The following is a 17,532-nucleotide window of genomic DNA, read 5'->3' on the forward strand; positions in this document are numbered from 1 at the left end:
AGGGCAGCGGTGCTGTTGTGTGCTGGGAGGTATCCTCACTGTGAGAACCTTCACATTTCAAACGTGATACAAAAAATTTCGAGAGCCTGAAAGATTGAAGAATAAGGTATACCAACACAACAGCAACTAACATTTTAGCAGTGTTGGCAGACAGCGCACATGTCACTACCAGTGCGAATGGAAAAAGCTAACAGTTTGTATGCGAACTCTGCATTATAATGCATTTCATCATTTCAGCATTTCATTCCATCAACAACTTCATGGTAATGACTTTCAAAATTAGTTGCAGTATCTTGAATGGTGTCTACGAAAACTGTAAGGTGGGGCGGCGTTTCTATGTAAGATTTCGTTTGAGGCTGAAGCATCGTTTTCAAAGCATGAGAAAATCAATCTTCGCAATCTGCACTACAAGCCAGTTGAAGATCTTCCCTGGCTGAGAGAAGTAGGTAAAGAACGACCTTAATTTGTCAACCTGTTGTGGAGGGTTTTCAGAAATCGCATTACTGGCCCCTGTTTTATTTAAGGGACTCCAAATATCCACATATGTCTACAGCTCCTAAGATATGGGCTGCCGAAGTTTCTGGATGACACCCGACTAGACATAAGGAAATCCGTGTAGATCCAACATGACGGCGCACAAAATGCCATATAACACGGTGTTCTGCTGCGATAAGTCCAGATGAAATTCAGCATGCAGTATCGTCTATCTGGAATCGTTTTGTGACGTGCCTCAGTGCTCTAGACTAACATTTTTAGCACTTGATTTGACAGTCATAATAATAAACACACCAACTGTAATTAATGTCGGATGGCAAGTTGAGCAGCGTAATTGGAAAGGTCTTCCCACATTTTGCGGCTGCAGACAACTTTCCTTTGCGAAGTGTGAGAGTTGTCTAGGTAAGTGTATCTGTTAAGTGTAGGTGACTAATGTGCGTGTGTAGAGACTATGAGAGGAGAGAGTGAAACCCGGTGCCATCAACTAGCCTACTCTACACGAAGAGCACCAACGGGGCCGCCGAATTTAACGTCCTCATCCGACGGACGTATCATCATTGATAGTGTCGCTTGCCTTCACTTCATGAGACGCTACATTTATGTTTGGAATTTAATCCAGGACATGGCGGTAGGACTACTGATCAAGAACTTTACGCGACCACCTCTCCTCCTCTTGCCGGCCAAACAATAAATGTTCAAATGTGTGTGAAATCTTATGGGACTTAACTGCTAAGGTCATCAGTCCCTAAGCTTACACACTACGTAACCTAAATTACCCTAAGGACAAACACACACACCCATGCCCGAGGGAGGACTCGAACCTCCGCCGGGACCAGCCGCACAGTTCATGACTGCAGCGCCCGAGACCGCTCGGTTAATCCCGGCGCCGGCCAAACACTGGCAGTGAAAATTTCATCCACCCCCATCCAGGGAAAACGGATTGCGCTGTTGTCTTTGGCCATTAACGACAACTGTGCAATGTGCTCAAAACATTGCAAGTGTTAGTAGTTTTCAGAACAGTGTTCTACGTAGTTTTTAGTGCGTTATATCGGAGCTAAGTGAATTGGAACGTGGTTAAATTGCGTTCGAATGTCGGGTGTTTCTGTAATCAATGAAGCCGAAGCGTTTGGTATTTCAAAAGACAGAATATCAAAGATTTATACCGCATACAACGAAAACGGGAAAAGATCAGCGGCTAAGTCACAACACGGACGAAAGTGTGTGTGCTGAGTTATCATGACGGACGGTCATTGAAGAGGACTGTGACGAGAAATAAGTAGACGACAGTTTGCAAAAGTCACTGGAGAACTGAATGTCGCACTCGCGAACTTTGTCACCACAAAACCACTAAGGGAGCTCCATAAGCAATGAACCGCAGGGCGAGCTGGAATACCAGACCCACTCCCCAGTGATGCAGATATCCGTAACAGGAAAACGTGATGCCAAGGTCACAAAACCTAGACTACGGAGCAATGGAAGTAAGACATTTGTTCGGATGAATCTTGCTTTACACTGTTTCCAGATTTTGGCCGAGTTTACGTCCCGAGATTAAAATATGGCGGGGTCCGGTGGTGATTTCGGCAGCCATACCGTCGCAGTCCATGGGAACAACGGTTACTCTGCAAGGTCGCATTACCGCCAAAGATTATGTGGTCATTTTGACTGATCAGGTCCGTCCCATGGTACAACGTTTCCTCCCGAGTGGTGACGCTGTGTTCCAAGATGACAGAGGTCTAGTTCACGAGGATGAATTGTCCCATTTCCTTTGACCACCACAGTCACCAGATTTCAACATTATGGAGATTTTGTGGTCTGCTTTGGAGAGTAGGATGAGCGATCGCCGCACACCTGCATCATCCTTACCTGACATCGCCACTATTTTTCAAGGATAATGGTGTAAGATTCCCCTGAAAACCACACAGGACCTATATTTATCCATTCAGAGACGACTGAAAGCTGTTCTGAATCCCACAGTTTTCCTACAACGTATTGGGTTTGCTAATGTATTGTGTTTTTGGTGTTTCCATTATTTTTGTCCGTCCTCTCTACCTACATATTGGCATGCGTGACTGCCATTAGCCCTGACAACTGTGGCGATGTGTCGCAGTAGGAGTTCCACGACATGCCAAAATCCGTGGGAAGCTCTCCTGAGATATGACCGCTCAGCAGACATCCACAACCCTCTGTCATTCGTCAGGCTTAGTAGGAATGGGGCCAGGTAAACTTGGAGTCACCAAACACAAACACTTCTGACAAGATTCGGGAGTTATGCATTACTATGTAAATTGAAGAGGTGGAAATGGGGATGATGGGGGCGGGGGGAATGGGGTGAAGAGGGGGGAAAGGGGGGGAACTGATAATATATGCTGAATCGGGACTTTGTGCGGACTGAGACTCGAACCTGGGATCTCCTGCTTACTAGGCAGCTGCGTTAACCACTGCGCCACCAGGTCACAGCGTTCGTCGTAAATACGAGGACTATCTCGGCACGCTCCCAGGCCGACTCACATTCCCTCCAGGTGCCACATATCCGCAGTATCTGTCCGTATCCTCCATTTTAGATTCCCACTGGAGCTCGGACGTAAATGTGCATCCACACTGAAGGTTGTGGATTCATTGCCTATCGAAGTGAATCAATTATACGAAAGCGTGGTGTCTGTTCTTTTGGAAATGTCCGAAACAACAGACACCACGCATTCATAATATGCTTTAGCTTCATGAAAGTCACATGTCGGTTCTGGAAAACTGTAAGCGAAAAAAAGAATGCACATTGTCTGACAAAGTCTGCATGATTTGCCTGTGAGAGACTACAGCAAAGTTATCAGAGTTATCATTTCATGTAGGGTAAATATACCCCATACTATAACAACTCCACCTCATGCTTGAATGGCGCCCTGTTGCGAAGTGAAATGCATTTTCGACGTATTCTGTACCTCTCATCGACGCGAACCAATGTGTATCGCGACACGTCAGTCCAGGCGGCGTTTATGCATACTTCGAGTACCCAACGGCGGTGTTGGTGCGATTATGCAAACCTCGCTGGTCTGTGGCGTGTGATGAACAAAGATACACATATGGAGGGTGAAGGCTTTCCAAGGCGCTTGTTGTGCAACACTGAACTAGAAAATGATTGGCTGCATTTTAGTCAGCGAACCCACTGTTAATCGCTATATTCGTCGGCGATAACTGTCATCAACCTATTATTTCCCACGCATGTGACTCTGGCAGCAGCGGCTTTCTCCGAATCGGCGTACTAATTGTGCATAACCTGGCACGTGGCACATCAAAAGCTCAGTGTTTGCACGACCTCTGAGATAGAACGAGCCATGCGAGAAGTAAAACAAAAGTCTGACTGTGATGAAATGTGCTGACGTGGCACGTCTTGTACACCATTCACTCGACCGTTACGTTGACGGGCAGTACCAGATCTGAGAATGTCTGAATCTAAAATCCGAATCTCTCTTCTCTCTCCACCCCCCTGTTCCCCCATTTCGCCCTCTGCCTCTGTGTCCCAGCCCCTTCCCCTCCTCGACCAATGACTAATTACTGAACAAGTAACGTCAATATATTACACTCATGAACGTACATCGATATCTCAATACAAGTAGTTTGTTACAAGAGCAAGGCATCATACGCGCCCAACAGATCGGGCTCGTGTTTGGTAGGTGGCTTGTTTACACCCTAAAATTAAAGATTAAGACATTTTCGTTGAGCATTGCGCCGTTTTTGAAAAAAAAACCGCCTCTGAAGCTCAAAATTGAAGATTGGCAGGTAATTTTAAACTGAGCATATTTCGCCAACATGTATGGTGTCCACAAACGAGTATTTTCCTAGAAATCGAAGAAAGAAACTTTGACTGCCGTTTGTGTACGTACGCATCAAGTAAACTCTGTGCAACGAAAGCATCGCTGGTGTAGCGATCAATGTATGTGGCTGGAGAGCACTCACCTGTGTTCGATTGTTAAGTGCATTCATTTGTTTCTGCAACTACATATTTAGTGCGTGGTGGAGGATACTCTGTACCCAACTAGTTGTTTACTTCCCTGTTACACTGTCTATATGCCTCCGTATGAGCCCTAATTTCTCTTATCTTCGTGATTTCTACGTGAGATGTATGTTGGCGCCGGTATGAACGTTCTGCAGTCAGCTTCAAAGTTTCTCAGTAACGGTCTTTAATGTGAATGTGTTCTTCCCTTCAGGGATTCCCACTTGACGGATTTGGCTGATTTATTGTTTCATCTATCTTTTTCCGTTACGAAACTGATACGAAAAGGACATAATTAGGTATGTAAATCATCAAGAAATAATAACAAGGCAGACAAATTTCTAAAACGATTTGGATTAGTAAGGAATTCAGAATCATTACTGGTCGCTTTACAATGGACCTTCCATTCTGTGACATTGCCTCCGTTTCCTTTGTTGCTGATCAGGCAACTAGATGGATGGTACGAGTTATACAAACATTGGATTCAAATATACTCGCAGCAGCAAGAACATCTAATGTGTGCAATCTTCTCGCAACTATATCGTTCCTTTCGAAGATGCGACATAAAACACTTCGTTTACATTTAAAATTACTTATTTTTTCGGGAATTAATTTTGATACATACCATGCGTATGATAAAATTGCCCGAAAAATCGGTGCTTAAAGTTGACAAGAATTATGCTCTGAATCGTTATTCTGTCCACACGGTTGTGCAATTCCTGCTGGGTTTCCAGAAGCGGATTACAATTTTGAAATCTTGAAATAACGTTTTGAACTTGGCGATAAACGTACACATCACATTGCGGGCGCAAAGGTATGCAGTTTGGCGGTATTGCTTCTACCGTGCAAGTCGGTTGACCCTCGCGATCTATAACCATGCAATCATAAATGACAGTTTTCCACCACAGGAATCCAACATCAGACAAAACCTGTTATCAGAAAGCAATCGTTTTCAAGTGTTCAAGATATATTTCGTGAATTTAACTTGTCAGTTTACTGTATTTAATCACATGTTGTTGTTGTTGTGGTCTTCAGTCCTGAGACTGGTTTGATGCAGCTCTCCATCTCCCAGTACCTACTGCAACCTACATCCTTCTGAATCTGCTTGGTGTATTCATCTCTTGGTCTCCCTCTACGATTTTTACCCTCCACGCTGCCCTCCAATACTAAATTGGTGATCCCTTGATGCCTCGCAACATGTCCTACCAACCGATCCCTTCTTCTAGTCAAGTTGTGCCACAAACTTCTCTTCTCCCCAATCCTATTCAACAACTCCTCATTAGTTATGTGATCTACCCATCTAATCTTCAGCATTCTTCTGTAGCACCACATTTCGAAAGCTTCTATTCTCTTCTTGTCTAAACTATTTATTGTCCATGTTTCACTTCCACACATGGCTACACTCCATACAAATACTTTCAGAAACGACTTCCTAACACTTAAATCAATACTCGATGTTAACAAGTTTCTCTTCTTCAGAAACGCTTTCCTTCCCATTGCCAGTCTACATTTTATATCCTCTCTACTTCGACCATCATCAGTTATTTTGCTCCCCAAATAGCAAAACTCCTTTACTACTTTAAGTGTGTCATTTCCTAATCTAATACCCTCAACATCACCCGACTTAATTCGACTACATTCCACGATCCTCGTTTTGCTTTTGTTGGTGTTCATCTTATATCCTCCCTTCAAGACACCATCCATTCCGTTCAACTGCTCTTCCAAGTCCTTTGCTGTCTCTGACAGAATTACAATGTCATCGGCGAACCTCAAAGTTTTTTTTCTTCACCATGGATTTTAATACCTACACCGAATTTTTCTTTTGTTTCCTTCACTGCTTGCTCAATATACAGATTGAATAACATCGGGGAGAGGCTACAACCCTGCCTCACTCTCTTCCCAACCACTGCTTCCCTTTCATGCCCCTCAACTCTTATAACTGCTATTTGGTTTCTATACAAATTGTAAATAGCCTTTCGCTCCCTATATTTTACCCCTGCCACCTTCAGAATTTGAAAGAGAGTATTCCAGTCAACATTGTCAAAAGCTTTCTCCAAGTCTACAAATGCTAGAAACGTAGGTTTGCCTTTCCTTAATCTAGCTTCTAAGATAAGCCGTTGGGTCCGTATTGCCTCACGTGTTCCAGTACTTCTACGGAATCCAAACTGATCTTCCCCAAGGTCGGCTTCTACCAGTTTTTACATTCGTCTGTAAAGAATTCGCATTAGTATTTTGTAGCTGTGATTTATTAAACTGATAGTTCGGTAATTTTCACATCTGTCAACACCTGCTTTCTTTGGATTGGGATTATTATATTCTTCTTGAAGTCTGAGGGTATTTCGCCTGTCTCATCCATCTTGCTCACCAGATGGCAGAGTTTTGTCAGGACTGGGTCTCCCAAGGCCGTCAGTAGCTGTAATGGAATGTTGTTTACTCTGGGGCCCTTGTTTCGACTCAGGTCTTTCAGTGCTCTTTCGAACTCTTCACGCAGTATCATATCTCCCATTTCATCTTCATCTTCATCTTCATCCTCATCCTCTTCCATTTCCATAATATTGTCCTCAAGTACATCACCCTTGTATAGGCGCGGCCTCTATATACTCCTTCCACCTTTCTGCTTTCCCTTCTTTGCTTAGAACTGGGTTTCCATCTGAGCTCTTGATATTCATACAAGTGGTTCTCTTTTCTCCAAAGGTCTGCTTAATTTTCCTGTAGGCAGTATCTATCTTACCCCTAGTGAGATAAGCCTCTACATCCTTACATTTATCCTCTAGCCATCCCTGATTAGCCATTTTGCACTTTCTGTCGATCTCATTTTTGAGAAGTTTGTATTCCTTTTTGCCTGCTTCATTTACTGCATTTTTATATTTTCTCCTTTCATCAATTAAATTCAATATTTCTTCTGTTACCCAAGGATTTCTACTAGCCCTCGTCTTTATACCTACTTGATCCTCTGCTGCCTTCACTACTTCATCCCTCAAAGCTACCCATTCTTCTTCTACTGTATTTCGTTCCCCCATTCCTGCCATTTGTTCCCTTACACTCTCCCTGAAACTCTGTACAACCTCTGGTTCTTTCAGTTTATCCAGGTCCCATCTCCTTAAATTCCCACCTTTTTGCAGTATCTTCAATTTTAATCTACAGTTGATAACCAATAGATTGTGGTCAGAGTCCACATCTGCCCCTGGGAATGTCTTACAATTTAAAACCTGGTTCCTAAATCTGTCTTACCATAATATAATCTGATACCTTTTAGTATCTCCAAGGTTCTTCCATGTATACAACCTTCTTTCATGATTCTTGAACAAAATGTTAGCTATGATTAAGTTATGCTCTGCACAAAATTCTACCAGGCGGCTTCCTCTTTCATTTCTTACCCCCAATCCATATTCACCTACTACGTTTCCTTCTCTCTCTTTTCCTACTACCGAATTCCAGTCACCCATGACTATTAAATTTTCGTCTCCCTTCACTATCTGAATAATTTCTTTTATTTCATCATACATTTCTTCAATTTCTTCGACATCTGCAGAGCTAGTTGGCATATAAACTTGTACTACTGTAGTAGGCGTGGGCTTCGTGTCTATCTTGGCCACAATAATGCGTTCACTATGCTGTTTGTAGTAGCTTACCCGCATTCCTATTTTCCTATTCATTATTAAACCTATTCCTGCATTACCCCTATTTGACTTTGTAGTTATAACCCTGTATTCGCCTGACCAAAAGTCTTGTTCCTCCTGCCACCGAACTTCACTAATTCCCACTATATCTAACTTTAACCTATCCATTTCCCTTTTTAAATTTTCTAACCTACCTGCCCGATTAGGGGACCTGACATTCCACGCTCCGATCCTTAGAACGCCAGTTTTCTTTCTCCTGATAACGACGTCCTCTTGAGTAGTCCCCGCCCGGAGATCCGAATGGGGGACTATTTTACCTCCGGAATATTTTACCCAAGAGGACGCCATCATCATTAACCATACAGTAAAGCTGCATGCCCTCGGAAAAATTACGGCTGTAGTTTCCCCTTGCATTCAACCGTTCGCAGTACCAGCACAGCAAGGCCGTTTTGGTTATTGTTACAAGGCCAGATCAGTCAGTCATCCAGACTGTTGCCCCTGCAACTACTGAAAAGGCTGCAGCCCCTCTTCAGGAAGATGACAAGCACTTTATGGAGGTGGTTAAACGACTGACCTCTTCTATAACCCGAGGACCAAATTAATAATCTTTCCTTAAAAGCACACGAGAATTTTAGGCAACATTTTTCCAGGCAGTGTGATGAAATATGGCCCTTGTACTAATTTGTTGTTTCTTGTATCCTATCAACTGCGACAAGGATTCATTTTTATTCCTTATGCGATAATGTGAGCCGAAAGCTCATCTTCCAAGCAATGTGTGTCTGAATTGGTTTCACATAACGGGTTTAAAAATTTAATTCTTTATTAATCGAAGTCATTTAAGAAATTTGCTCAACTTGTTAATGTTCCTCGATGGTTTATTTACTTTATTAACTAATATTTCCACCAATTTTGAAACGGTAAATTCCAAATGAAAAAACTTAGGAATCTAACACAGCTTCTCTGCTCCCGAGCCAAATGTCTTTGTCGGTACGTCAGCGGCGCTTTCATCGCCCAGCGCTTATCTTACGGATACAAAAGCGGGTGCATACGCGTTCTTGGGCCCCACATATTATGATGGAAAGTGTTCAGTTTTCAGTTTCCGCGTGCAGCGTATGCTGGAGTCGTTGTGTGAAGCTAGTCCGACCCCAAATCCAGGATTTCAACCATCTGCCAACCTGGTTACTGGTGAGGGCGAGAGTGATTTTAGATTTGGTGCACTTTTGCTTCCGTTTTTAATGTGATATTTTCTGACATTTTATCCGAGCACCACAACCATGTAGCTGTTTTTTTTTTTCGGATGGGTCTAAGCAGGGGGACTCCGTTGGTTGCTCTGTCTTATTACCCGATCGTGTCCTCAAGTTTCGACTGCCTCCAGAATTTACTATCTTTGACGCAGACTTATATGTGATCTTGCGGACACTGGAATAGATAAGCCGTTCCCCCAGTGTTAGATTTCTCGTATGTTCAGATTCTCTGAGCGTCCATCACACTCTCCACCGTTTGTACCCACCAGGTAAAGTAACCAAGAATCTCCAGGATGCCCTTCTCCAACGACGACGACTGGAGAATTTGGTGTCTTTCTGCTGGGTAACAGGGCACGTGGGAATTGTGGGGAACGAAAGGGTGGATCGAGCATCCAAGGAGGCGTGTTGTGGTCTCCAGGTATTTCGGTGCCTGCTCTCACCTCACTGTTAGAGGTGTGAAGTGCTGTGTCGATGGGAGGGATGACACATGGATTCTTACTCCGGCGAGAGTACCCTCCTATATGTGATGCTTGTGGTGTGCAGATCACAGTGCGCCACATTTTATTGGACTGCCTTTTTATTTGCCGGACTGTGGCGGATCTGCCTGCTATTTTATGCAATGATCAAACGAATGTGGTTCGAGGTCGGGGACTTCTAACTTTTCCCTAAAGCGGAAAAGACTCAAAGGGACCGTATTTCAGAACAGGGAAGACCGTATGAAGAAATAGCGGACCAGCTGCTCATCAGACCAAAAGAGGCTCTCCAGCGATTCTTCCAGCAGTGGCAGCAGCGTTGGGAGATGTAGTTGCTGAACGGGTCTACTTTAAATGTGATTGATGTCAAAAAATTTCATTTGAATAAAGACTGAATTTATAGTCGGACACTTTCTGAACAGCCTACTAGCTATCTCTAATGTCTACCTTCACGGTCTTTATGCGACACGTCTGATGAAGAGAAACTGAAATAAACCTGAAATTTACGTCAGTTTTGATCTCATCAAAATGCTTAAAATATATCGAAAAACAAGGCAGGAAACAAAATTTTTAATATATTATGTTTTTAAATCGGACTAAAGTATAATATTGTTTCTCGTAGCCTCACCCAGATTCCTAACTTAGACACACTAGTTTGAAAATGTGTAACAGAATTTTTAATAACTGACATTACTTGTAAGATTTAAAACGAAAAACGCGCGGTGTAAGAATAGTTCACCTCACTACAAGTGTGTTCATGGCTATTAAAAATTCACAAGAAATGTCAGTGACTATCTGTATGGGGCTAGGAATGTATGTGGGGTCGAGGAAAAATTTTTTATGCTTTTTAATACAATTTAAAAAACTTAAAATTTCATTTTTATTTAAATAATTATACTCTTATTACTACAATGCCTGGCCACACTTAGAAATGTCAAGAAATGAAACAATGTTTCACATTCTTAGGTGTTTATATTGATACAAACTTAAACTGGACGTTACGTGTTTCAGATCATCTTAAACGTCTAAGCTCGGTTACTTCTACATTATTGATAGCGGATGACATTGAAGAGGTAAGGAAACTGCCTTTTCCTATTTTTTCTGCTTATTTCTTCATATTCTGGACAAATCTTCGTCGAGGAAGGGAGTGCGTGCTGCACGGAAGAACGTTATAGAGGTGTACGATGTCCACACTAACAGAATATCTTGCAGAAAATTCCTCTAAAAATTGGGCATGCTGACAGTACCATAGTACATTTACATCAATCAACACTGAAAAGTAATATTCATAAATGTTATACTAGAATAAATGACTTGTGAAAGAGTGTGGGGGTGCGGGTGGGGGGGGGGTAAGTATGGTACTAATGTTTTTCTCACGTTCTATTCCACTTGCCAAATGCAAGCTTGTTTGGGAACCTAACAAATCAACATCTTAACATGTCTGATGGCATAATTCATGGGAAAGAGGGGGGGGGGCGGAGGGTAGTCAGTCAGTTTCCCTAGCTGCATCTTAGCGATAAGTACGCAAATTCTTTGCTAGCAGCGGGAAATTCTCTCTAAATTAGAAGAATAAGATTTTACTTTCTTTTGGCGTCAACCATTGGAATTTCATTATTTATTCCATGTTTTCGCTCTGGCGTAAGCCAGTGACGGAAGCTGGGCTATTCTTTCAGTCTTCTTACTCTCTTCTGTTAGTTCTATTTGGTAATAGTCCAAGACGGACATTCAGTGCTTTAAAACTGATCAATTAAAAGTTCGGTAAGATGTCTATTTTTGAGCTAATTACACTTCCTTAGGATTCTTCGACAATATGTTAAGTGCTTCCCTCCAAGGCCTAAATTTATGCTATCTTTTACCTTAAATTGCTCCAGATGCATACACGCATATAATTAAACACTTTAAATGATTGCAGCGAATCGTGGCTAATCCTGTAGTCACACGATATCAGGTCTTTTCAACTACCTACGCTCAATATACTGGATTTACGTAAGCAGAATCAGCTAATCCCACGGAATTTCCTGTATTTAGTAACGTCATTTACAATGCTTTCGCCTCGTTGGAGTGAGGCGCCCTGATATCTGGTTGTTACACTGCCGTACACGCAAGGGCTATCGTTGACTTCATCACGCCCATCCTGCAGTATTTCTGTATTTACCTGGAATCTTCTAAAGATATGTTCCTCTCGCCGCTGACGACGACGGTCGGTTGTGGATTCTTGATTTGATGCTACGAGAAGGTGCTAAAAAGTAAAGCCTCAATTTTTTTATGGGAAAACAACACTTTCAAACAGAGCAAACTTCCTTAATATTGTACACCTTTATTCTTTATGTCTGCATGTTTATTTCTGAACATAGTTACTCTGGCAACGAACAAATTTCTCCCAACGAGAACCCAGTATCTACATCTACATACATACTCCGCAATCCACCATACGGTGCGTGGCGAAGGGTAACTCGTACCGCAACTACCATCTTCTCTCCCTGTTCCACTCCCAAACAGAACGAGGGAAAAATGACTGCCTATATGCCTCTGTACGAGCCCTAAGCTCTCTTATCTTATCTTTGTGGTCTTTCCGCGAAATGTAAGTTGGCGGCAGTAAAATTGTACTGCAGTCAGCCTCAAATGCTGGTTCTCTAAATTTCCTCAGTAGCGATTCACGAAAAGAACGCCTCCTTTCCTCTAGAGACTCCCACCCGAGTTCCTGAAGCATTTCCGTAACACTCGCGTGATGATCAAACCTACCAGTAACAAATCTAGCAGCCCGCCTCTGAATTGCTTCTATGTTCTCCCTCAATCCGACCTGATAGGGATCCCAAACGCTCGAGCAATACTCTAGAATAGGTCGTATTTGTGTTTTATAAGCGGTCTCCTTTACAGATGAACCACATCTTCCCGAAGTTCTACCAATGAACCGAAGACGACTATCCGCCTTCCCCACAACTGCCATTACATGCTTGTCCCACTTCATATCGCTCTGCAATGTTACGCCCAAATATTTAATCGATGTGACTGTGTCAAGCGCTACACTACTAATGGAGTATTCAAACATTACTGGATTCTTTTTCCTAATGATCTGCATTAATTTACATTTATCTGTGTTTAGAGTTTGCTGCCATTCTTTACACCAATCACAAATGCCGTCCAAGTCATCTTGTATCCTCCTACAGTCACTCAACGACGACACCTTTCCGTACACCACAGCATCATCAGCAAACAGCCGCACATTGCTATCCACCCTATCCAAAAGATCATTTATGTAGATAGAAAACAACAGTGGACCTACTACACTTCCCTGGGGCACTCCAAATGGTACCCTGACCTCCAATGAACACTAACCATCGAGGACAACGTACTTGGTTCTATTACTGAAGAAGTTCAAATGGCTCTGAGCACTATGGGACTTAATATTACTTAAGAAGTCTTCGAGCCACTCATATAATTGGGAACCAATCCCATATGCTCGTACCTTAGTTAGGAGTCTGCAGTGGGGCACCGAGTCAAACGCCTTCCGGAAGTCAAGGAATATGGCATCCGTCTGATACCCTTCATCCATGGTCCGCAAGGTATCATGTGAAAAAAGGGCGAGTTGCGTTTCGCAGGAGCGATGCTTTCTAAAGCCGTGCTGATACTTGGACAGCAACTTCTCTGTCTCAAGGAAATTCATTATATTAGAACTGAGAATATGTTCGAGAATCCTGCAACAAACCGATGTTAAGGATATTGGTCTGTAATTTTGAGGATCCGTCCTTCTACCCTTCTTATGTACAGGCGTCACCTGCGCTTTTTTCCAGTCGCTCGGGACTTTAAGGTATGTTGATACCGTCGCTGTAAAATGTGACATTGTTGATGAAGTTGATGAAGCCACAGCCTCACCTGTGCTTGCACCGCTTCATCAATATGAAAGTGAAGTCCTCGAATGTGTTCTTTAAGTTTCGCAAACACACGAAATTCTAATAGAGCCAAGTCGGCACTGTATAGAGGATGATTGATAATGGTGAACCCAAGGCGTCTGATTGTTGCAGCGCTCATGTGTTGGCTGGCACTGTAACGAAGAAGGAGAGGGGACTCCACGTGTGGACGAACTCTTCGAATTCGGAACTCGATTATAGCGCGCTGTCTGTCATGCACTGACTGTTATGTTACCACCATGGTTCAAAATGGCTCTGAGCACTATGGGACTTAACATAGGTCATCAGGCCCCTAGAACTTAGAACTACTTAAACCTAACTAACCTAAGGACATTACACACATCCATGCCCAAGGCAGGATTCGAACCTGCGATCGTAGCGGTCGCGCGGTTCCAGACTGAAGCACCCAGAACCGCTCGGCCACACCGGCCGGCTTACTTACCACCATGTTACACGCTACAGTTCGGAACCCTCTTGTGTGAGACGGCTGCAAAAATGATGGAAAAAGATGTGGAACGTTATAACGTGTGTTTTATTTAAAAAGATTAGAATTTTTTATATAAAAAAACTCTGAGGCCTGACACTAGCAATTTCAGAGTTGTGTTTAGGTAGATTTACGCTCCAGTACCATAGAAAAGAAATGGCGAATAGCTCCCAAATTTTTCCCAAAGCACGAAGTTGAGAAAGAAAAATCACAAAAAATAGTATTGGTAGTTTATTCACCTCCAAGATTGGTGCTTCCAGTTCTTAATACAATTTTGAATATTTTTCTGTAGAGTAAAGGTCGAAGTTACGACCTAGTTATTAGTTTGAGCTCTCTCACTGTGATAAACTTTCATTGGTATTCCAAGAACATTAAAATGCTGGGATATATTCTCTTCTTACGAAAACTTTTTATGTCAAGTGTGTATGTTTCATGTGAAGTTTCTGGTCCAATGTGGGATATGGATTATTGTGAAAAATCAACAAAAAAAGAAGTGGGAAGGGGGGGGGGCCGAGGGTGGGGAGGAGAGTAAACCGACATCAACTTCAGACTTAAAAATAATTTGTCTATTTTAGGGTTCATCGATTTTGACTGACTATGTGGTTGATCAGACAGTGGCCCATTGAAACACGGAAAAAGAACACACAGCATGGACAGAGTTCGGACGCTAAAATTTTTTCCTCTTCCGTTTACTGAAATATGATGGTTATGACATCCTGCATCTTCGCATCATTATTATTGCTACGATTGTAGTGTTTTACTGTTACTGTGGTTTGATCATCAGTAGAAGCTATCAGGAGACAAAAGCATAGTTATTGATACTATGTACGTGAAAAGTGATCGTGTTGCTTGTTGCGAGCTTAAGCAATTAGCGGGTTGGGAAGGAGGGGGGATGAAAAACAAACAATCGATAACAAAGTGAATTTATTAAAAATCTGATATGCAACGTATTTAGATTTTAAGAATGTTACAAAAGAAAAACAACAGCATCGTTCTCAACGAACGCAATAAGTAGAAAATTTACAAAAGACTATGAAAACAGGTAATCTGCGAGTAAATTAACGGTCATTGTTTTTGCAAAATTTATACAAGTTACACAAATAAATCAGTTTGACCAACCATTAACAAATTTCTCATATTCCGAAGATCTTTTGTTTTATTTACAACATGCAGTGAAATACTAAAAGCGTCATAGTTTGAACCAAATGACTAATTTTTCACAAAAAGCCTGTTTTCGTACACGCTGAAGACCCCTCTCGAATCACGGGGCACCTATTCTTATTTTGCTATGTGGGCGCAGGATTCTCTGAGAAAGCTGCGGACGTCAAGTGATGGCCGCGACCGCCACGACCACTGCCACCAAAGCGTCACCAGCGACGCCTCCACACATCAGTCGCTCTCTTTAGCGTCATTCATCAAACTGCATACTATACGTTTTGTTTATCGATAAAGTTTCTTGGTTTCGTGGTCTCTTTCACAAAAATCAGATTTGGTTATCTGTTTGGCGATACCAAATGTGTTTGATAACTAAATTCAAATACTTAGACAAACAAATCATTATCTGAACTTCAACTTTGGTAGATCATACACGACTGTACATTGTGACTCTTTACCAACCCTCCTGTTAAGAGGAATTAAGTGATTTGGATTTTACTTCCAAGGAAGTGACTATCATCTTCAATGCTGTTACACGCCAGTATTCTGTCATAAGATTCACCGTACACCAATAATTACGGTTCTTCAGTTGAACCTAACGTAAATTATAATAATCAGAACACTGCACATTTACTGTATGAATGGATGTTGACCGAGGAGATGCGGTCCATCATGTGAGTCTCTGTTCCTTTCGTTGGACAGCACATTCAAATTCCTTCTGCTGTTGTCTTTGATCACAGATATGAACTGAAACTACACTAGATTCAGTCTCACATGCACAAAATTACTAACATACACTCTTAACATACTCACGTCCATTATATTCGGAAGTGCTTGCACTAATATGTACAAAAAATAAGTTACTTGGCGATTTCACTAGTGATTTTGCAAGAGAACTGTCTGGTCAGGTATACAAAACATTGGAAAGTTCATGGTAAATCGCTCCCAGAAACCAATTTCGGAGACATTTTTCGATGACTCCTCTCCTATATCTGATTCCTTCACTGGAGCAGCTTCTTTCGCTCGCGATCTTACCCCATCAACCTGCAACAGATACAACAAATATTTAATTGTAATTTACTTTAAGACAAACATAGCTTGGGTATATTTTGTGCAGTTCACACAAATTTTTATTAATGAAATTCACAGAGGTTCCTCTGCTATGAAATCTATTAAATTTCTTGAACATATTGTCTAGCTTTATTTATCTAAGATGTTGAGTCTGAGCGAGATCGGTGTGAAGGAAAGTATGGACATTGGGGTTAAACACACTGGCTACAACGAGGTGTTGAGCACTGACACGTACTGGAGGAGGCGGCGTCAGGGAGGCAGAAAATTACCCATACCCTTCTCGAAGGCACCCTAACGATAGTCATCTTAATTCATTTGGGAAACTATGCAGTAGCTAAATTTGTATCCCTGGACGGGGACTGAACCCTGCCCTTCGTGAATAAGAGTGTATCATTTCAGTTTGCACTGTTACGGCATTTACTTCGTGAGTGGAAATATTGTAAAGTTTAGGACGAAATTCGCCAGCTCCAAATGATCATGTGAGCAGCATGGAATTTTCAGCATTGAACGAAACGCTTCTGAAGTAAAATTAAAGCTTAAAATCTCTTAGACCTCTTCAAAACAGGATAACTAGCTTAGATGGGCAATGTTGAAGGACGACACGGTCCCGGTTGCTTAAGAAAATATCTTGACATTCGTCTGAACTAATTCACGAAAACTTCGACGAAGATGAGGGCAGTGGGCAATGATGAAAGTTGCTCCCAACGGAGTAATTTGTGGAACTGTGACTAAGAATAAACCCCGAAAACCTGGACCATACCGTAAAACCTTGAGAGCCACGTTCCGCAACGAACAGTGCCCTTCGGTGATTAACACTCCATGTAATTAAAGTAGAAACACTTCGACGAGCGGTAATAGATTGGTAGTTAATTGGATTGGTGGAGGGATGGATTGGTACGTAGGTGAGTAGGTTGGCTTGGTCGGATAAACGCGAGGAAAATAATACACGGTGACAGTTTTTGAAGAGACCACTGAAGTATCTAATAATACTAGTAGTGACCTACTACCATATAACCGCATAAAAGATTTTCGGTACTAAGATTTAATTAAGCTTGTTTATTTGATTTCACCTTGTGACGGTCCCAATCACGTCGGTT

General features: G+C 42.2%; 1 protein-coding gene across 2 annotated transcripts in view; it reads right to left on the minus strand.

Moving 5' to 3' along the window:
* Positions 1–15,150: 15,150 nt before the first annotated feature.
* LOC126184614 (elongation of very long chain fatty acids protein-like) overlaps positions 15,151–17,532 on the minus strand; it is a 163,692-nt gene continuing 161,310 nt past the window's right edge. For both annotated transcript variants that reach the window (XM_049927070.1, XM_049927069.1), the window contains exon 10: positions 15,151–16,408. In XM_049927070.1, coding sequence (XP_049783027.1) covers positions 16,241–16,408 — 168 coding nt within the window. In that variant the 3' untranslated portion in view covers positions 15,151–16,240. The remainder of the gene's footprint in view (positions 16,409–17,532) is intronic.

This window comes from Schistocerca cancellata, chromosome 4 (assembly GCF_023864275.1).
Source record: "Schistocerca cancellata isolate TAMUIC-IGC-003103 chromosome 4, iqSchCanc2.1, whole genome shotgun sequence".
NCBI classification, from domain to species: Eukaryota; Metazoa; Arthropoda; class Insecta; order Orthoptera; family Acrididae; genus Schistocerca; species Schistocerca cancellata.